A 21,820-nucleotide genomic window follows, 5' to 3' on the forward strand; every position below is an offset into this window, starting at 1 on the left:
ATCCGGCCCCATTCCAAACTTACTAGGTTGATAAATTACTAAATTACTAGTGTTGGCACTGCCACCGTAAGCTGCGTCGGATACAAAGAGCACTGCGGATAACAACTGTACCGTTGTTTTCTCCAGTTCTTCACTAAGAAAGACCTGTATCCGTAAGATCCGTTATGCAGATTCTGGAGAAGCGGCTAATTGGCCCACAGCTGTCGTTGCTGTTTTGTACATTGAGCATAATTAGGCCCCGCCTCGTTTATGTATTGTAATTAGTATTCCACTGATCTTTTACCATGTTATATACGTTGTAGAAAACCGAGATGCGAGAGGGAAATCTACCTAAGGTATTAACATTAGTTGTACCAATATTCTATACGAAGGTACTACATAAATATATGTATTATAAATGTCATCAATCACGCAACTAAAAAATAAAAAGAACAGTGTTCCAAGGTACAATCAATATATTGTCTGCCGAGATTGCCAGAACGCCCCTATATAACAATGATATCAGTCAGCACTCGGAGCATCGATCCTGAAACCACCGACACGGCACGAGCGTCCCGGTCCACTTAAGTCGAATTTTTCCCTTTTTGGTTTGTGGTGATCTACTGTACAGATTTACCACCTAGGTACTAATATAGAATTATTAAAAAAAACGATTGATACAACGTACATTGTAGTCAAATTGATATATGGATCGAATACAGATCTATATGCATATATCTGCCCCCTTTTTTGACTTGGCACGGGAATCAAAGAACAACTCTTGGCCTTTCAGGAGGCACTCCTGAGCGGACCCAGGATGATCATTGTACTCGTACTATAAGGATTGACGGGTTGTTCATGTTTTGCCCCCTTTTCGCCCTTGGACAGCAATGTCTCACTCACTGTCACATCCAAAGCTTAGATCTATAGATCTCGATGCAAGGTGACAGTTCTATTATATATGATATACCCAGCCATATAATATATGATTGAAACATCTATGTAGTGATACGACAGAGGTGTCGTCAATCACCGAGTGGACGAACTATAGTGGGACTCAATATGAATAGCGTATAAGGTCAAACTTAATTGATGCTCTCTAACTACCCCTGATACAATACACAAAGATACTAACTATTTCGTATATCGTGCTTATATAGGATAGAAAAAAATATAGTTTTATATACATACTCCGTAAAATGGGTACGGAGTATGTACATTCCGCTTAGGTAGGAAATTGGTCTGTTTCATTTAGTGTCGATCAAACGTAGTATTTTTGTACTTAGTTTATGCACTTACGTTGTATATATACGAATTTGGCTCAGATCATCGGACCGACAGCAATGCGTCAGATCTCATTAAAAAAACACACTCCGTTATCTTCGAAATAATCTCACTTGAATCAATTATAGAATTGAAAGAAATAATCTCTTATGGAAGGTTCAGCATGAGAACAAATTGAAGTTGAACAAAGATCTTTGAGATTTTGCCGGTCATGTGACATCGCGCCCGATTCAATCGCGTGGAACGCGATATGGGCAAATGGTATTCTGTTTATTTTTCAACCGCCCATCATGGAGAATCTAACAAAATGGTTCAAAAAGCCTCCCTTTCCAACATTTTCAAAGGGTGACTCAAATGCACCCGAAAAGAAAGAGAGCGAGCCGGCAACTTCGCCCCTCACTTCACCTCCCTCATCCTTTGTGGTTGATAACCTATCGCCGAAAAATGAACAAGATGCGGAAGATCAGTTGAAGATGGCAATTCATTTGTCAAGTCAAGGCGACATCTTGAAACCTCCTGCATGGGATCATAGCTTCCAAAGTGTCGAGTCAGGAAGCTTCAGCGCTTCTCAGCGCATCGTAAAGAATGGCAAAGAGATGGTCATCAGCTCGGATGGAGAGGACACAGAGTCTACTTCCGACTGCGAATTAGAAGATCCACAAAAGTTTTTTGCTTCATCGTCGAAAAAAAGGACGAGCCCGTGCCCACGAAAATCAAGCAGGTCACATCGCCAAAGAAATGGAAATATGACCTCAATTATCTGGTTACCGATGCAGTGGATGACCAAGAGGTTGAACGTAATGTCGCTCAGATGAAGGCCAAGCGTGCGCCCGGAGCACCGCAAGGTCCCACTGGAGCCAGACTGAATGAAAGCGCGCTGGTTTCAGCACTTGGGTCAGACGAAGATGGCTCCAAGGCCAGACGCACATTAGGTGCGATACGGAGAACTGAGGCGCTTGATCACGACCGTACCTGGTTATTTTTTGATGCCACACAAACATTACCACCAGCTCCTGAATTTCCGCTGCATTTGATTCCACGGGGGGCTATGAGGGTGGCGTTGAAAGGTTAGTTCTACATCATAGACTTGTTTCCCCGGTACTAATTATTATGCAGATCCTGCAGGCCGTGATCGTCTGTTTGTGTCAGGCGAATTTGTTTATATGGCTTTGGCCAAAAGACTCTTGCCGGATGAGGTCATACTGTGGATGTTTCACTCCGGTTCGTCTTATACTACGATATTCCGTTCTTCAAGGCAAGCATGGCTTACCTCTCCCGAATAGTCCCCTTCGAGCGTCGAGATGAGTTGAGCAACGCTTATGGTCGGATTCTCGAGGTTTGTGGAGGCCTCGCACCTGCATTATATGGGTATCAGCTAACTAGAAATATTAGAAATTGGGCCACGGACGCTTAGAGCCGCTCATTCGCCCAGCTGATGTCAATGAGGTTTTTGGAAGGTTGGGGGCTAACAAAGATGCCCTGGATCCGTCAAAAGAAGTGACTCCCATGGACCATTATGGTAACGTTTGTTGATTTGTCTCGTGTCCCACTTATTCTAATTCGTTCTTGCAGACGCCCCTACAACTGTCGGGTCAAAAGACCATGTAGCACTCATTTCAGTGCTGAAAATGTTTCGAAAAATCACTCGATTGTTGGTTTTACTCCCCAATCGGTGAACAAAAACTGACCAACTTTCAGGCTTGCGGATGACACCAAGGAGCAAATTATTCTGTTACTTTTACGCCTGACACTGGATGTCTCCCTCACGACGGATTCGGTAATCTCTTCGGAACTTCAGTGGGCTATTTGTGATGTGTTGGATCCGGCGAACTCGCGCAGTCATGCTAACAATTTGGTAAGCATTTGTTTCTGGTACCTGTAAGGCGTTCAAAGCTGACATCACTAGTCACATCGAGTATGCACCACGTTTTATAATACAGTCCAAGATGTCTGTCTGCAGAGCCGAATGTGCCATCACATGTTACCCACATCCCTTGGGATTGCGCTGCTGCGAGGCCGCCTGGCGATTTCTTTTTTGCTCGAAAGTCCCGAGCCTCTGGTTGAGCCGCCTGGAACGTTACTTGATCTTCAACGCATTACCGACTTACTGACCCATAATGAGCGTTTCCAAGTGAAACGATTTCAAGGGAAATTTGACTACGATTGGCGAGAGTTGATTGCTCTCACTGCTCTTCTGAACATTGCAATCGATTCTTCCGTGTTGGATCTCAACTATCGAGAATCTCGTTCCGAACAAGATTTCAACGCCGACCTCGACAAATTAGCAAATCAGATAAAGATATTATACTGCTCGATTCAGGTTTCGGGGGCCTCCCACATGACCCTGACGCTGGCAAAAGGGGACCTGGAGGCTTTACACTACCGGATACTCTACTCGGTTCGGTCAAAGCCACCGCCGAAAAAGACGTTGTTTACCTCCTATGCAAAGGAGGATGGTGACATCCGAAGCATTTTCAGCAAGTACAATACGAAAACGTCTGATGGCGATGGCTCGAATGCTGGCAGAACGGGTATTCCGATCCGCTAGATGTCCTTCCGCATCGTCTCATGTTACGACCCTTATGACCACCATGCCCTTCAGCGCGATACTCTTTCTAAATAGCAAGCATACTGTTACAAGCTACCAGTTGGATGCAAGGATACGAAATGAAACGACCGCTAAAAGACTTGATCATATTCCAGATCAGATCAGAACTGTGCAAATAAACCTCCTCTGTCTATGGGAATGGCCAAGAGGAGCAAGTATCATCCGAACTATAACACACGCAATACAACAGTCGTGAATGCAGACCCCAAGATAGAGCAAAATAACAAACTTAATCGTAGAACTTCCGGTTAGGGTTCTTGCCGAAGAGCGTCTCTCGAACGGCAGGAAGAGAATCGATCTCCAAAAGTCGCAGACGCTCCTCGAAAGTGTTGTTAATCTCGATCTTGCCCTCTCCGCCGACAATGACCACCCCACCAGCACTATAATCTGTTAGACTCGGCATATTCTAATATGGAAAATATGAAAAGACTCACGATCCTTCTGGCAATGGCTCCGATTCGTCCACGGTCACGGTCACCTTAGAGCCAACATTCTCCTCGTACTCCTTAGCCGCCTCCTCAATAGCCTTCTTAACAGTATCCACATCCTTCTTGCGGGAACGAATCACAGCAATATCCTCATTCAGATAATACAGGCCCTCGAGGACCAGCCCCTTGAGTGTAGCCTGGTACTTCTTCTTGTCGCTGGCAGCCACCTTGGACATCTTCTCACGGGCAGTCTGGAAGAGTTCATCAAGGAGTTCCTGACGACCTCCGAGAACACGAAGTCTGGTCTTGTTGGCGAGTGTGGACCGAGTGATCTGCTGAGACATGGCGGCCTGCTTGAACTTCTTCTCGTAGAGGGTATCGATAGCTGCGGTCTCCTGGCGCACCAGCTTAGATTTCTCAATCGCAAATTCCTCATCGGCCTTCAACTGGATCTCGCGGGCCTTCTCGAGGGCTTCTTGTCGGATGAACGCGGTCATCTTGCGGAGCTCGCCCGCGACCTAAAGTTGGATCGCCATTAGTCCAAACCGAGCTTTCAGGTCAAATTACCCAGGGAACATACCTGATCATCCGAAAGAGCATGACTTTGTGACATTTTGGCGGATTTAAACTGCTGTACAGTGATGGGAAATGACGTGGGGGGAGGGAATGTAAAGGTGTTGTGTCCAACTAAGCTCTCGGGGGTTGCGTCGCCTTGGCGTTCCGCATCCAGACTCTCTCTCTCGACCTTGTGATCTTGTCATTCTTCTATTTATTTTGACCACTTTCGCCTTTGATGAAGGTGACCTCTCTTGACGCATTCTTTTCTTCTTCTCTCTGGTATTTAGTGGGGGGTATCTTTGACGGCCAGTTTTGAGGTTGATGCGGCGTTTAGTGTCTCTCTCTATCGTTCTCTGATGCCTTGACCACAATCACGAAACAAACGACTTTCCCATATATTTGATCCAAGTCATGGCATTTCTACTCCGGTAGTATCCTTGACTTGGTGCGCTTCTACGATCTCTTTAAGTCAATGCACGATACACAAACATGGGAAATCTAGGTGACTTGTCGCCGGAGGGGAGCGTTGCGGTAAGAACACGACTTGGGTTATCTTGGAAAACAGGATCAACAACTAATACAGACAGGTCGGTGTGGTTGTTGGCTTGGTCTCAACCAGTCTACAAGCTATAGGTCTCACTCTCCAACGCAAATCGCATCTACTCGAGGACGAGAAGCACCCATACGATGTGCGCAGACCCCCTTACAAGCGCCGACGATGGCAGCTAGGAATGGGAATGTTTGTGATTTCCAATATCGTGGGTAGTACGATTCAAATTACTACACTTCCACTACCGGTCCTTTCAACGCTCCAAGCGGTCAGTACTTCCTTCCCCGTCCATGCACGGTGGAGACCACTTGCTGATAGAACTCCCCATTAGTCCGGACTAGTGTTCAACACGATATTCGCAACTCTGATCCTCGGTGAGCCCTTCACTCGATATTCGCTAGCGGGGACAGTCCTCGTTTGCGTCGGTGCATTGCTCATTGCGACATTCGGTGCCATCGGGGAACCGGCACATACCCTAGACCAGCTTCTCGACCTGCTGCAACGACGGCCTTTCCTACTATGGATGGGGGCTACCACTCTTCTGGTTGTCGCAGTAATAGTGAGCACAAAATTACTGAAGCACTTCCTGCCCTTTTCGCGCGCGAAACCTTCGGCGTCCGGCCATTTCACGCCCAATCTCATGCGCAATCAGAGCCGAATGAGGCTCATCCGGGGAATGAGCTATGGATTTGTTAGTGGTATATTGTCGGCACACTCTCTGTTGTTGGCGAAATCGGCAGTGGAGCTGCTCGTTCGAACAATTGTGGATGGGGTGAACCAATTTAATCGTTGGCAGTCCTGGGTAATCCTGCTGGGAATGATCTTCTTAGCACTGACCCAATTGTTTTATCTCCACCGCGGACTTAAGCTGTGCAGTACCAGTGTTCTTTACCCTTTCGTGTTCTGTATCTACAACATCATCGCCATCATGGATGGCTTGATTTACTTCCGGCAAGTATCGCAACTAGCGGGCTTTCACGCCGGTCTCATTGCTTTGGGGACTATAGTTCTACTCGCCGGTGTTTTGTGTCTGTCTTGGAGACTTGAGGATATCGATAATCATGCCGCTGTCACTACCGTGGGCCCCACGCAGACCGGTCTCGGACCGGGGATGGGAATTATGGAGGAGCACACCCCAACATCGCCAGGGTGGTTAGATGGCCAGGATGAAGAATCCCATATCGGGGAACGAGAACCGCTTCTCAACCCCAGAACCAACACACGGCATCTTTCGTATCAGCGAGGACGAGCCCCGAGTCTACCACTGAACCTACATCTCGACCGCCATGACTCCATCGATCTAAACCCCGCATCTATCTGGGCCGAGCTCGACGATTCAGATTATGACTCCGATGGCGGACAAAGACGATCTTTGGAAGACTGTCCACGCAGTATGAGTGGCAGTGCAACTCTGAATGGCCCGCCACGAGGGCTGGCGCGGCACTCAACGATAGGTACTGGCACCCACGATCGATGGGGACCTCGCCAGAACCAAAGACGTCACACTTCGGCACCATGGGGTGGAATATCACGCGCCCATCGTAAACGACAGAGTACCGGCGGTCCGGTTGGTTCCTCCGGCCAATTTAGCGGATATGGAACCATCCTAGAGAATGGGGATGGTGACCACTGGCATGAAAATATCGTCAACCGTGATTCTTCTGCCGCCAGGTCTGGCCTTCTTGCTGGCTCAAGCAGGGCTCTGGCAGGTGCATGGACATCCGGAAGACGGTTCCTGTCACGATGGAGCAGCCCGTGGGCGGGCAGTGATGCCGAGGCCGACCCAGCAGATGATTCGGCTTCGACCTTACTCCCGCAGGGACAATCTAGTAACGCACAAAGAAACACGGTTTCCGAGTCTGGTACTCCCTAGTCATTGTCATTTCCTGACATTTCCTTTTACATTTCTCCCTCGACACCTTTAAACGACTTCCAACATATGGCCTGTCACTTCTCTATCCCCGAAGACTTTAACTTTCAGATCTTTGTTTTTGCTATTTTGCTCCCTTTGTAAAGTATGACCTCGTGGGCATATTCAATGTCACCCTCCTACCCCTACTAGCTCTCCACCGTGCAGCCCCCAACCCACTTCTCTTCTATGTTCAGCCAACTGAAGATACCATGATACCACAATTGTCGAATATATAGCTCCGTACAGATGAATATAGGATTCCAATACAATATACCTGCGCTCTTGAACATAAAGGGAATAGCCCGAGCTCCCCAAGTACCTGCATATCCTAAGTCCCTATTTGTGCTGGGCAAAGGTACCCGGAACCCGAGATTATCCAGTCACGATCTTCGCCCAGGTGCCTGAAGTCTTGGTGTAGCCTTGACCTTCTGTATGCAGGTCAGCAAACTTTCTTACTTGTCTTACGGGGAATTGACCGAGTTTGAAACTGTTCCTGGAACGAGGTTTGTTTTTTCAATTTTCTTTTTTTTTTGCCGTTACAAGGTGTGGTATATATATGTATTATACGTGTCTCACGGATTATCAGGGACAGACTCTAGGGCTGTATTAAACCAATTTCAACCAAGCGTCAAATGAGCTCTTTATATTGATTATTGCAACGTATATGATAACATCTTAAACTCAAGGACGCGTACCTAGGTAGTTCAAGACCTCCTGGCCCATTCGCTACCACAGGTATATGCAATGCATACTACATCCATGGATGTACTCAGACCAAAATCGACTACAAGAAACACCAGTAGAATAGGGTCCGATTTATCCATACCATACATAATATCCAGTCAAGGCCACAGCCGTGCATTCTCAACCAAATGGAGATATTGACAATTGGTTCAGCGCAGCAAGACCAATAGGGCATGGAATCAACAATCAAACAGGTAAGACACATATTTGGGATTAGACAATGAGGAAAGTAACATGATGGGCCTAGGAAAAAAAATAAGATAGAAATCAGAAGAAAAACAAAAAAGACTAGGAACAGCCACTTCGCCAGCAAATTCAATGCACCACGAACACCACCATCCTCCGCCAGTGTCTAGGTAGAGGGGGGAAATAACAGCCAGATTAGCGATGAAGCCCAGAGTTGCCTGCTTGCGCTCTTTCTCTTTTCTTGGAGTTGGTCAATTTTTTTGGTCAATTTGATCAATCTTTTGGCTGTTCATTAGAAAGCCAAGATTCTCAGCAAATTGATGTTGTGATTGTTTTTTTTTTCCTTTTTTTTCCGGGATGGAAAGGCAATATCGAGGAAAACCGAAACCAGTATCATCAAAGAAGAACCGGAAAGGGGATTCCAGAGTGTTTTGACAATATACAAATGGTCTCACGAGAGTGCCCTAGAGAATGGCGCATGTAGATACAGCGCGACCATTGTGTGGGAAGAGTGGGATGGATCGGGCAGAGAGGGAGACGGGTATCAAATGAACGCGAGAGAGCGAGGCGCAGGGAGGAAAAGAACACAGAGAATAAGACGCAGCGTCTGGGACCTTGGGCCAAAACCCTCAGATCAGATCATAAGTTTAAGCGGTGGGTTGTTGGTGAGGGGGCATGCGACCGCTGACGGGCATGGGGTACTGGCCACCAGCCTGCTGTTGCTGCTGCTGCAGGTTCTGGTAGTAGGCCATCTGCTGTTGTTGCTCGTTGGTCATGTAGCCAGGGTGCATACCGGGGCGCATATTCCCCTGGGGCGCGTTGACGTTGTTGTGTGCCACATCCTCGGGAGCCTCGGGGGCGACATCGGGGGCGTCGACGCCGTTCTCGCTGGCAGCGGGGTCAGGGGCATTCAGACAGGCCTAACAGGGAGTTAGTTCGCGAACAAGAGAAGAAACAACTAAAAGAACAAAGGACGAAAGATCATTGGGACAATAGCTAAGCTTACCTGAATGAGGTTCTTGCCCTCGGCCTTGGTGACGAGTGGCTGGAGCTTAGGAGTGGTAAAGGTGTAGACGAGGCCAGTTTCGGAGACGACCAGAAGGAGGACTTGAGTACCGGTCAAGACGGAAAGTTCATAGGCCTATTCCAGGTTCAATTATTAGTACAAGATACTCACAAAGATTGTAATCAGTTGGAGTTGATATGAGGCCTCGGGAAGTGAGAGAGACGCGTACCTTCTTCATAATACCAGCCTTGCGCTTAGAGAAAGTAATATGCCGACGCGACTTATCCTGAATAAACTTGATTTCGATCTTGCGACGCTCACGACCAGGCTTATCATCATCATCTTCGTCGTCGTCGGCGCTCATGCGGTTGCGCTTGGTACCCTGACTATTGTTGCCGGGGAGGTCATCATGACCAGGAGAAAGCTTCTCATCGATTTGAGCAGACATAATTTTAATGACTAAAAAAAAGAGTTGTATAGAGGAATCGAAGCCAATGTATGGGTTTGGAAGTTGAAGGTTGCCGAAAGGGGAAGTACAGAGGGGAGGATCTAAACTCGGTTAGGACGTGTAAAAAAAGGATGGGTTTTGGTTTTGGGGGGGGGGGGGGGGGAAGGTGCGAAGTGAAGAGGCAGGCGGTAGGTCACGGGATCGGTTTATGGTTCTTGGCTATGAGCTGTGATTGGTTCATTCCTTCGTCAGGCTCCACTCCACCCCCCTTCTGGTCTGGACTTTACGCTCTTTGTCTTAATTATGTACTTTTTTAATCTTCTTTTTAACCTTTTATTATTTATGATATGAACTTCAATATTGAACTCGATGAACTCGCCTTTTTTCGTATTGTTTTGTTGTAATATAAGCTGTAAATATTAATTTTAAGAAAATATATATAATAAGAAAAGATATCACAAATTACCTGTCTATACATATGTACAAGAGTACATACGGAGTAACTCCTCCGTAGTTTCATTCCACATGCCTCGAGGTGGCGGATTCCATTGAAGGATCTGATTGGTTACCCGAACAGCCATTCACCATGGTACCAATCAAACAAGGTTAATAATCTACACCCCAGGCCCGAGGACATTCCTCTTAAGATCATTCGAACATCATATAGTACGTAGGTACACACCTTATACACTGATTGATAAATAAATATATCTACACATGTAGTAAACTATCATACAAGTCAGTATAAGTTATAGGATACAAAATTGTGTCACACAAGGCGCGGGTCCTACCTTGTCGCACGGAATGGACCTCTCTGGACCATCTCATTCCATACTCGCAAGACCCGTTTTCAGAATTTTAGGCATTCCCATGTCACCACTTTTGATCATTATGTTTTTTTCCCTTTCTTAATTTGCTCAGGTTAGCTTCAATTTAAAACTGGAGGATTAGTGATCCATTCCTAAATTTGATTGTAGGGTTATAGGGAACTCACATTCATCGAGATGTACAAGCATAGCAAGCGATACGGGTTTGTAACGACCTCGAGATTATCCCGATTCTTTCCCCTTGCTCTCTCGTAAACCTCGCAGAACCCCATGGGGATTTTTAATTTCTTACAATTCCATGGTTAATCTAGGAAGAATGACTACCAAGATTATAAATGGTAGTAGATCTGCCCCAGCAGCTAGTTTTATCCTAGCTTTACTTCTGCTACGGAGTACTAATCCATCATCACTTTTTAGTTTGGCCAATTCCTCTTTAGTCTTTCGATTCACTTTGTTTTATCACACTTGGCTTTAAAATTAAAGTATACACTCAGCTCCACTTTGAATCCAGCATACTCTTCTCACCGAACAGCTAGATGCCCACACTCGTCGGAGACCCCGAAGGCCAAGACTGACCGCTGTTCATGTTTAAAAACACCGAACCCACCAGACAACAAGAATAGCAACTGAAGCCGAGAAACCCGCGGCCCGATCCGAGAGGCCCTAGACCCGATGCAGCAAACAGAGTCCAGCTCCGCCGCTTCAGAGGATGTCCTGCATACCAAGGATCTAATCCAACATGGAATAGAAACACTGAAATGAGAGAGACTGATCATATTCTTCACATAATGAACAAAAGTTCAACGCTAATCACCAACGAAGACCCTAAAACGGGTCTGCGGTCAAGTCTATTTTTACAGAAAGATGCATGGAGGACAGGGAGTGGCTTCTTCCCGAAGCGCACTTAAAAAAAAGAGACCAGGCATGAAGAAGATGGAAAATAAGGAAAGACAGATAAAAGCAAGGCTACACTGATCAAGTGGAGCAGACTTCAAGCCAAGGTCCCGATGAAGCCCGGGGAGAAGGGAGATAAGAGAATGAAAGAAAGAAAAAAAAAAGCCACGGAACAATTCAAACATGGGATACACTGTCAGGATACAGGGAGCATGAAAAGCCACCAGGTTCCTGCACCGTACTGGACTCCGCCGATGCAACGCCGGACAAATGAATCAGAGCCTGGAGGACGCGGAGGGCAAGTCACGACCGCGAGTCTCATCCGGAAAAAGAAAAGGGCAGTTGGGTTGGAGGATTTGCAAATCGTGTTTGACTGGCTGGTGTCGTGAAGTCGGGACAAAAAGAGGAAAATGTATGGAAGATTTTAGAAAAATAAAACAGGCGAATCATGTGCAACGAAGTGAAGAGAGGTACGACGAACAGTCCCAAGGACCAGCCTTAAGTGGTGGAGCAATTTATCTATTGCTGGTAAGTGCCGCGAAGGTAATGATCGCTCACACCACCGCCACCGCCGCCCTTGGGACCGAGCCAGACAATCTCAATCACGCTGTGGCCCTCATCTTCCTCACGCACATAGAACTGGTGAACATTGTCACCAACCACGAATGCATCACGCAACAACCACCGGTCCTTGGCGATGCCATCTTCCTCTGCGGGACGCAGGGGACCCAGACGATCTTCGTAACCACGAGGGTCTTCAGGCCATGTCTTCTCAGTGGCATCGAAGTTGATGGCATCATCCGCGACGGACTCATCATATGTGTACTTCACTAGAGAGTAACCGTTGGTCATGACCCAGAAATGACGCAGAGTCTCTCCGGTAACGCTGTTAACGGTTTCCTCTTGGTCGAACACCCAGCGGCGTAGAACAGACTTGCGGCCCGCAGCAGCGGAAACGGTGGTCATTTTGACCACATCCTTGCTGTACCAGCTGTTCCAGTGGTGCATGGATTCAATCTTACGACCGGATTCGTAAACACCGTCCACGGGATCGGCCATATCCATCTGGTAAAGCGAGGGCCACAAAGTCAGGGGGGTATCACCGAAGCGCTGGATACACTGGCCAAGCTTCTGGTCACCGGGCTGCTCGCCCCAAGACTGGCATTCGTCGTAGTGGTTCATCAGAACATCGAGGAGAGGCTTCGAGACAAATACACCGGCACCACCGAAGGCAATGTGGCCGAAAGTGTCCACCTGCCAGCTGGCTTCAGACAGAGATCCAATGTAATGCCTCCTCTTCTCATCGAAGAGCTTGAGTTCTTCGGCAATGGTGGGGAGGGAGAGGAAAAAGGTATCGTCGTCACTAAATCCAACCCAGGTGGTGTGTGGGCGGTGCTTGCGAATGTGCTCACTGAAAGCCTCGACCATGCCGAAGTAACGCGCAGTAAAGTCGAGGGGTGAGGCCTTGAGGGTCAAGTCCAAACCGCGGTTACGGAAGTAGGTCTCCTGCTTCTCCAGATCATCATCAGACTCGGGGACTAGAACAATCAGGCCGGCCTTGGTGTTTCCGTAGGAGTATAGCAAAGAGGGGAGGAGACGGTCCAGACGATCGACGGTAGTAGCCAGACCAAACAGAAGCTTGGAGGTTTCTTCGACGTCATCATCAGCAGCCACATCAACTTCGATAATTTCCGGGCAGACCAAGTTCTCCTCCTTGTTCTCGGGGGACACGACCATGCCACGCTCCATAACAACCATGGGTGGGAGAACGGGCTTCTCAATTTCCTCCAGGGTATGGAACTCGGTACGAGGGTTCACATGACGAGGACGGAAGTAGGCGCGGGTGTAGTTCTTGCGAGGAAGCCATTCAGGGAAAGGCAGGGGAGCGGCGAGTTTGGGGTCAGCTTCGCAGGCAGTGTGAGCTGCGGTTTGCGAACTAGACTGCGGGGTTGTTTGTGCTTGAGGCGCCTTGTTGTTTCCAAGCCCGGATCGATCAACGGGGTGCTTGAATCGCAGGAATGCTGACCGGTCGTAGCGTTCCATACAAAAGAAGAAGATTCCAATCGTCACCAGCGCGAGCAACGGGAATATCGTCTTTAACCGAAATAGAGCCATCTTTGTTTTACCAGTAGTCGGCGATGACTTTTCAAACATGTAAATAAAAGGGACAAGTCGAGATTGGGGCGAGCCGAGAAGAAATTAGAAAGGTACAGGCTCGTGCCAAGAGTCGTATCCCGGAGATATCGTGCAACAAAGCTAATAAGAGATTGAGACAATTCCAAGGAAGAGTCAAATAAACGAGTGTCCAAAGCTTTTAATGAGTGGCAGGCAAGTCAAGTGCCAGATTCAGTGAGAGGCTGGCAGCGTCGGGAGCTGCGACACGGGTCCAAGGAGAGAGTTGAGAAAGGGAGGGAAGCAGGTTGAGGGTGAAAGTAGTAAGACCAACGCGGCTGGACAATGTGCCCAATCCGAGTGAATAGTCGATTAGAGGTGAGGAATTCGTGCAGGTGTTTGAAGAAAGAAGAAAAAGGGAGGGCGGCCGAAGTAATTAACGGAAAGCCAGTGACGGATTGGCCGTGTACCTGTTGTATTTGTATTACGGTAATTTAATTGTTCAGCTTCTTTTTTTTAACTGTATTCTGGTTCTTTTTCTTTACTTCGGGGTTTTGAGCTTTTTTTGTCTTTTTTATCAGTTGACCGTTTTTAACTTGTGATTCTCTATTCAGTGATATCAAAATAGATTTGCATCTTATTCTTGGTATGTTAGTACTATTACCGGATTGTTTAACCTGGTTGCAGTGATGCCAAGTCGGTATGCAGGAACGAAACCTTTCAATAGGAGATAGTAGATTTATTTTCTAAATTATATGTGCTTTTCGATTGTGTGCTTCCTTTCACTTTCTGTATAAGGTACCTTTTTGAATTCAAGTGTCGATCATGACGGAAAATGGAATGTTGTTGGCTCGGAAGTGATCATCATGTACGCCTGTATAGGGATCGGCACTTAGGGTATAATGTATTCCTTTTGCCACGAACGTATAGTGTTATACAATATTTGCATCTTCTTTATGTACAATCGCGTGGCTCAAGTCGGAAATAGAAATTTCATCCTTGGCACTTATAGATAAGGGTGGTTCATTATTATCTTTCAAAGGCTCAAAAAACCGTTTGCGGTGATTGATATCCGGATGCGGACCTATGAAGACGATCATGGATTCTATCGGAGCCTCTTCCGAAGTAAACAAAAGATTACACTGTAGTTAGATGATAGGCTAAAGACAAGTCTCAGGGTTTACCACGAACTTTCTCAGATTGGTCAATATACAATGTTGTAGCTCACTACTTGTATCTTGATAATACAATGTGTAAGATACAACGCTAAGTGTCCTCGGGATATTGCACCCTATATCTTAACTTGATCAACTTAAGACAATCTAAGCGACCGGAAGAACAAAGACAATATAAAGAGTACAAAATATCCGAAGGGCCCGAATTGTCTCTCATGATGATGAATATACAATGTTGTAACTATTGTAGCTGCATACAACGTATAGATCACGTCACATAAGGTGTGCGCTTGGGCCAAAATAAAGTGTGAGCTAATGAAACTACTATGTTCGTAATAAACTAGTTACCTAGTTATAGTGAGGAACCAATTAATTAGACTGTAGTATCATATTTCGTTATACAACGCAATTAGACCCTGAACGGTGAAATTATGTACACTATCCAATGTATTGAGTAAAGGACAAGTATATCAGAAATCCCAAATCATCAGGAAATGATCAGAGGGGACGATCCTGGCGCCCAGCCGCGTCAACCAGTCACAGTTCGTCAGAGGGGCAAATGAGGCCAACGCCCCCCCACACAGACACGCGTCCTTGAAATGCTGGGGACTGGTTCGTATTGGATTTTGCTACATTAGTTATTAGATACTTAGTTATACTATTTTGTACTCCGTACAAGGTTCTGTATTATAAATATCGAATACTACACTTTATGCAGATATTTCTGTTCTTTTTATAGGGATGTAGACTTGCGATTTAAATATGCCATTGAAGTACTCCGTACTCCGTACTCTGATGGGAAAAAGCAATTCAAATCAGGACCCTGAAAGCTTATCGCGTAACGTATTTCCAGTGGCGATAGGCGTCCCCGTCCATCTTCACCACAGAGTGGGCCGCGATCGACATTTGAACCTGAAGGCTGAGGGTTGTGGTCTGCTTTTTTTTTCTTTTTCTGCCTCGAAGGCGACTATCGTAATGCGCGTCATCATCGTTTCTATATATATTAATTTGACTGATATTTTCTGGGGGCCGGCCTACCATATTATAGGTACGTATACACTGTTTCAGTTAAGTCAGTTACAAACATATCACACATGCAATAAAGGTACGCTGTGGATATTCATCCACTTCTGTCCAGACCCGTAATATAGTAGCCAAGGCGGTTTGCAACGTTATAGGCAGTACTCCGTAAGCGACCTCGGGAAGAACAGTTTTAATCTTAATAATTTTGGAACCTGAACACAACGCGGGAGGTTGGTCTTGATCAAGGCTACAATATTGTATAACTACATCTTAGATAAAATCGATAGCACAATGTATGTGTCATAGTTAAACAAAAAGCAGAGTCAGCACTTACGAGTCCCCAGTGACATAATGTCATCCCTGCGCTTGCACATTGAAACAGCCGCTAAGTACTGGAGTAGCATGCAAATCAAAATACTGCCGGCATTTTCAGTGGCATTTTAAGCTTGAATAGTCGCCTTGGCGTTGCTGTCATTGCGGCAACAGTTGAAAAGGGGGGAGCCCATGCGCAATGGGTCTGTTTCTGGGTCTTTTTCTGGGTCCTTATGTATCATACATAATTCACCATGTATTGCTTTTACGGACCCTGAAATTTCCAGCAAACGACGAAACGAATTCGGTGTGGGACCAGAATCCCCTGATCGTCGGTCCCTGGTGATTCTCTCACAGCGCAACAAATCGATGAAATCGACCGGGAGAGATCTATGCTATAATTATGTGACATTCCTACAACGTATATACCTATTGTATGTGTATTGAAATATATTAGGGTTACAAAGTATCAGATCGGAATCTGCATGTATCTTGGAAAGGGGGTACTTGTCTAAATGAAATCTGGCGCCATCCGATATGGTCAGCACGTCTTACAAAAGTACAAATCAGCCCACGATCCTTCTAGTCAGCCACTAACTATCTTGGGTAGTTAATACAGGCTAAGCTTTGATTGCTTTACAATGATCATGTTTGGTTGAACGTGCCTTGACCTCTCCAACCTCAAATGTAAGAGTTGAAGTTCACCCATCACGAGATTCTCCAGGGTAAATGAGATTATACAAAAAGTTAATACACATAACATATATTTGGAATTCTCGTTGTAAAAATTTAAATAGTTGGCTCTAGCCTCATCGTTGCGAAACTGGATTCAAGCACTGTATTTGTTCGTCCTACTCTCCATTGCTTCGAAATGTACCAAATGGCCAAAATACAGAATTGTAGGCCCTAGTTTGACGTGAGCCTACTAAAGTACCATGTCTTAGATTAACCCTCCGAACTCGTTGATCTCATGGCTGCGAGAAATTTGTTTCATTCTCTAGGTCGAATCTATATCTAACATCCCTGCAAGACCGGCATGCAAAAGAACAAACATAGCCTATCATGTTTTGGAAATCAATCTCCGAGAAGTAAGACTTGGTGACATTATTGGAAATTCTGAAATAGCCCTGCAAATCAACATTAAGCTTAGAGACCAACTTATCTTTCTCAAAATAGGATGCATATGCATATACCAGTGTCATACAAAAGATCTAATCTCGAAACCATTTCCACCTAGACCGGATACAGACTAATCGAGTCCTTGTTCCTCAAATATGTATTTCCATCTAGCTCATGGCACTCGCAGTAGGCAATAATTTATCTGGGTACTATCATCACATTGCTGCCTCGGCAGCAACGCTGAACGCGTGGACGCTTCCTCGGGGCTGGAAATTGTGAGATGAATGCCCCCTACTTGTGCTTGATACCACCTCTTCATCGGATATATTGCCCCATCCACCACCTCCAGGACTAAGTCAAAGCTTTGTTAGAAAGATACCCCAAATGAGAAATCGTGTGTTAGCACTTACGTATGGATCAGAATCCTCTCCCCTGGTTGAACCTCGAGCTCCATCTTACCACCGATATTGATCAATCTATCCGTTCCGTCCAACTCTTTCTTCAAATATAAATTCAATCCTGCCTGACCCGAACTTCCTCCTGCCAGTCCATAGGGACGATAAACCCGGCGCTCACTGAGCATAGACACCGAGAGTGGCATGCGGAACTCGAGCTCACGGATCACACCGTCTCCACCAAGGAAGCGGCCCTCACCACCAGATCCGCTACGGATCGCAAACTGGCGCAGTATGACAGGATAGCGCAGCTCATAGACCTCTGCATCCGTGATGCGCGTGTTTGTCATATGGACATGGACGCCGGACGTGCCATTCCAAGATGGACCGGCACCAGAACCACCACATATCGTCTCGCCAACACCAAACCCAGGAACCTCGACACCAGTCTTGGGGTCAACACCACCCATGCCAAATGAGATAATATTGCAGCATCCCTGAGAGGCAGCGCAAGCATTAAAAGCACCCAGCACAACGTCCGTGATGCGCTGCGATGTGATTGGGTTACCTGCACAGACGGCGGCATGGCCAGACGGATTGAGAAGTGTACCAGAGGGAATTATAACGTTGACAGGAGCGAGACATCCTTGATTGAGAGGAATATCGACATCAATTAATGCTCGCAGGCTGTAGATGATGGCCGAGTGAGCAATGGCTTTTGGTGCGTTGAGGCAGTTGAAAGTCTCACGGCCTGTACCGGTGAAATCAAAGTCGGCAGATCCAGTGTCGGCATCGATGCGAATTTCCAACCTGATTTCTGTGCCATCATCCATGAAATCAGAAAATCGTAGAGGCTTGCCTGGATTCTTGCGCCCAATGGACTTCAGCAGTTCGCGGACGGCGACCTCTGCGTTGCGCTTGATTGCATCCATGTAGAAATGCACCACTTCCAAGGTATTCTCGGCCACCAAGGCCTCTAGTAGCTGGGAACCCTTATGGTTTGCCGCTATCGCGGCCTTCAGATCCGAGACGTTGTCATTATATGTGCGTGTGCCACTGCAGCCTGGATATGAAGCTGGTTCATCGTATAGGAACTTGCGAACAACTTCCTCTTCGAAGCGCCCCTGCGAAACAACCTTGAAGCCCATAGTCATAGCGCCTTCCTCATAGAGCATCTTACTATCTGACGGCATGGAGCCCGGGGCGATGCCACCAATCTCAGCTACATAGCAATAATTAGCATCAAATTGTGGAGAGCAGACACCAGATCAAGGCCCCTACCATGATGACCTCGCGAGGCAACATAAAATACAATATTTTGACCATCGCGATCCCAGACTGGAGTGATAATGGTGATGTCGGGCAGATGTGTACCGCCAGCAAGAGGGTGATTGGTGAGAATGTGATCACCAGGCTTCAAATTGCCTCTGTGTTGCTCATGCTGATATCGGACGGCATACTCCATGCCTGCCATGTTTGTTAGTATGACACTTCTTAAATATGTCGCAAAGTTGAGCATGAACTTACTTCCTAGATGCACTGGCACGTTCGGTGCGTTTGCAACAAGCTTTCCATCAGGAGAAAATACCGCACAAGAAAAGTCCAGACGCTCTTTGATGTTTGTGGACACAGAAGTCTTTTGGAACATCCGACTCATCTGATCGGCAACAGACATGAAGCGATGACCGAAGATAGACAATTTGATAGGATCCACGACCGTTGCATCGACAGTCTGCTTCTTGGAGGGTTGAACATCAAGGATAACGTGTCGCGACAGGATTGTCGCAGTCGCATTTGGCTCAACAACGATGGTTTGGGTTTTGTCGATGATCATCGCGGGTCCCTGCAAAACGTATCCTGGTTGCAAATTATCCAAGAAAAAGACCGGCGTAGTAACATGACCAGTTCCGGTAAAGTACACAGAAGACGAATCATCCTGCTTTTCCGAGACTACGGACTTGGTAGTCACTGATCTGAGCTCTTGTTGAGGGGGCTCAGGAGCAATGGAAGTTGCCTTTCCAACACCACGGACGCGGATATCCTCGATAAGAATGTTGCGACCAGGGAAGGTAAAAGAGAACTCGCGATCGTGCTCTTTGACAAACTCGGCAATGAAGTCTCCGTGTTCAGGCTCTAGCACCATCAACAAGTTGTCGGTTCCTTGATACCGCAGATTGAGATATACTTCATGCTGAATTTGAGTCTCGTCAATACCGTCAGTGACCAGTGCAGTTGCCACTTTCGACTTCAATGCCGCGATGCGCTCGGAGACACTTCTCATCGCTCTTTGATCTAGTACGCCCGATGCGGGTTCCTGGGCCTCATGGACAACGTCTGCCAGAGCCATTCCATATGCGGATAAAATAGAAGAGTAATGATGAATAATGACGGTCCCAATAGATAATGAAGAGGCAATAGCACAGGCATGTTGTCCTCCAGCACCACCAAAGCAGGCTAGATTATGTGCTGAAGTATCATACCCACGAGCTTCTGTGAGGGCCCGAATAGGTTTTGCCATGGATTCGTTGGCCACCTGGATGAACCCCAAAGCAATCTCTTCCGCAGATTTGTTCTGACCAGTCTCGGTGTTGATTTGATCTGCGAGCTCCGTGAATTTCCTCCGCGTGACCTCGACATCTAATGCCTCATTCTCGTGTGGTCCAAAGATCTTGGGGAAGTATGCCGGTAGAAGGCGACCAAGGAAAAGGTTGGCATCAGTCACCGTCAATGGACCCCCTTTGCGGTAGCAAGCAGGTCCCGGATGGGCACTTGCGGACTCGGGGCCGACGGCAAACAGCCCATGTCGCCAGAAGAGAATACTTCCACCACCGGCAGCCACAGTGTTGATGTCTAGTTGCGGTGCCATTACTGTAACACCAGAGATAGTGTTCTCGAAAGTGTGTTCCAATTTACCGTCATATCGAGAGACATCAGTACTGGTTCCGCCCATGTCAAATCTGAAGCGCTTGTTAGTGCCAACAATATCAATGATATGGATAACCATGCGGACTCACCCAATGACGGGGGTTCTTTCGGTCTCATCAAAAGAGGTTCCTGCATAGCCCACAACACCGCCAGCAGGACCTGACAAGATAGCACGAAGACCAGTGAATCTGCAGCGACTAGTCAGCGATGCTTTCATAAAATTCGAGAGCGAACTTGACACACTTTTCGAAATTAGCAAGACCTCCATCACTCTGCATGAACTCACAACGTGTATCTGCAGAGCTCAGACCATCTTTGAATCCGGAGCGAAAACCTTGGATGTACCGCTGAATGACCGGCGTCAAGTATGCATCCGCAGTAGCAGAAGCTCCACGAGAAGTCATTTTGATCATAGGCAACAGTTGACTGGAAAGAGAAATTTGGGTAAATCCAATGTCCTTTGCAATCTTTTCAATCGCAAGTTCATGTTCTTGGAATGTATATGAGTGGACTAGGCAGACTGCAATCGAGCGATAGCCTTTTCCGTATAATTGCTCAAGATTTTGACGAGTATTTGCTTCGTCAAGTGGTTGGAGAATGCGCACCACTTCCCCACTTATACCCTTTCTCAAAGCAGTATCGGATTCCAAAGAAGATTGCAGAGCTTCTTTATCAGGGGTGGGATTTTGTTGATAATCTTCAATTGTGACGCGTTCTTCAACCTCCACAACATCTTCATACAAGACATCGGGACGTTGAATATTTAGTGCGAACAGCTTTGGCCGAGACTGAGTTCCAATGCGCAAAGCATCCTTGAAACCCTTTGTGATCAAGAGCGCATGGCGTTCTCCTTTACGCTCAAGCAAGGCATTGGTAGCAACTGTTGTGCCCATGCGAATACTAACCTGAGAAAAGTCGGTAGTAGTGAGCTTTTGATCGCGAGGGAATGTCTTGCCAGTTGCTTGCTCCAGAATGCGTCGGATACCCTCAATTGGAGCATCGGCATAGTTGGCTGGGTCCTGCGACAGCAATTTGACAACAATTTCCTCATCACGACCATCAATAATGCCAAGACAATCAGTGAATGTACCACCACGATCTGTAAGAGAAGTTAGCTATATCATAGCGAAGCTTCGAAAGCCCTGACCGATGGCGATTTTGATGCTTGGGCTATCTAGATTGTGAGGCGACATTGTGATACGTGTGCTGGAAACATGCAGGATATAAACAGCCTTTTATGCCCAGCGTCACAAGCCATAATAAGTAGCAGGTCGGAACGAGATAGAACAATCAAATCAAAAGCCACCGAATCAGACAATGAAAGCCGAAAGAAAA

General features: G+C 46.7%; 6 protein-coding genes across 6 annotated transcripts; 2 read left to right on the forward strand and 4 right to left on the reverse strand.

Moving 5' to 3' along the window:
• Positions 1 to 1,553: 1,553 nt before the first annotated feature.
• Positions 1,554 to 3,811, forward strand: N7529_007425 (uncharacterized protein; the record flags this gene model as incomplete). Its single annotated transcript, XM_057242952.1, has 8 exons — positions 1,554 to 1,862; positions 1,955 to 2,330; positions 2,380 to 2,484; positions 2,547 to 2,599; positions 2,656 to 2,782; positions 2,836 to 2,914; positions 2,962 to 3,118; positions 3,170 to 3,811. 8 exons carry the CDS (start codon positions 1,554 to 1,556, stop codon positions 3,809 to 3,811), a joined length of 1,848 nt encoding a protein of 615 aa, XP_057094490.1.
• Positions 3,812 to 4,100: 289 nt separating this feature from the next.
• On the reverse strand, positions 4,101 to 4,912 carry N7529_007426 (H(+)-transporting V1 sector ATPase subunit E; the record flags this gene model as incomplete). Its single annotated transcript, XM_057242953.1, has 3 exons — positions 4,101 to 4,251; positions 4,306 to 4,817; positions 4,880 to 4,912. 3 exons carry the CDS (start codon positions 4,910 to 4,912, stop codon positions 4,101 to 4,103), a joined length of 696 nt encoding a protein of 231 aa, XP_057094491.1.
• Positions 4,913 to 5,346: 434 nt separating this feature from the next.
• N7529_007427 (uncharacterized protein) lies at positions 5,347 to 7,280 on the forward strand (the record flags this gene model as incomplete). The annotated part of the gene is made up of 3 exons (XM_057242954.1): positions 5,347 to 5,388; positions 5,445 to 5,675; positions 5,739 to 7,280. 3 exons carry the CDS (start codon positions 5,347 to 5,349, stop codon positions 7,278 to 7,280), a joined length of 1,815 nt encoding a protein of 604 aa, XP_057094492.1.
• Positions 7,281 to 8,896: 1,616 nt separating this feature from the next.
• On the reverse strand, positions 8,897 to 9,703 carry N7529_007428 (MADS-box domain-containing protein; the record flags this gene model as incomplete). Its single annotated transcript, XM_057242955.1, has 3 exons — positions 8,897 to 9,169; positions 9,256 to 9,390; positions 9,485 to 9,703. The coding sequence occupies 3 exons, from the start codon at positions 9,701 to 9,703 to the stop codon at positions 8,897 to 8,899; spliced, it is 627 nt and encodes a 208-aa protein (XP_057094493.1).
• A 2,240-nt stretch (positions 9,704 to 11,943) lies between these two features.
• On the reverse strand, positions 11,944 to 13,578 carry gfsA (glycosyltransferase family 31 protein; the record flags this gene model as incomplete). Its single annotated transcript, XM_057242956.1, has 1 exon — positions 11,944 to 13,578. One exon carries the CDS (start codon positions 13,576 to 13,578, stop codon positions 11,944 to 11,946), a length of 1,635 nt encoding a protein of 544 aa, XP_057094494.1.
• A 3,802-nt stretch (positions 13,579 to 17,380) lies between these two features.
• N7529_007430 (uncharacterized protein) lies at positions 17,381 to 21,678 on the reverse strand (the record flags this gene model as incomplete). Its single annotated transcript, XM_057242957.1, has 7 exons — positions 17,381 to 17,516; positions 17,576 to 18,782; positions 18,842 to 19,027; positions 19,088 to 20,517; positions 20,575 to 20,673; positions 20,729 to 21,584; positions 21,633 to 21,678. 7 exons carry the CDS (start codon positions 21,676 to 21,678, stop codon positions 17,381 to 17,383), a joined length of 3,960 nt encoding a protein of 1,319 aa, XP_057094495.1.
• Positions 21,679 to 21,820: the final 142 nt, after the last annotated feature.

The sequence above is a fragment of the Penicillium soppii genome (genome assembly GCF_028829465.1).
Source record: "Penicillium soppii strain IBT 18220 chromosome Unknown utg000006l, whole genome shotgun sequence".
NCBI classification, from domain to species: Eukaryota; Fungi; Ascomycota; class Eurotiomycetes; order Eurotiales; family Aspergillaceae; genus Penicillium; species Penicillium soppii.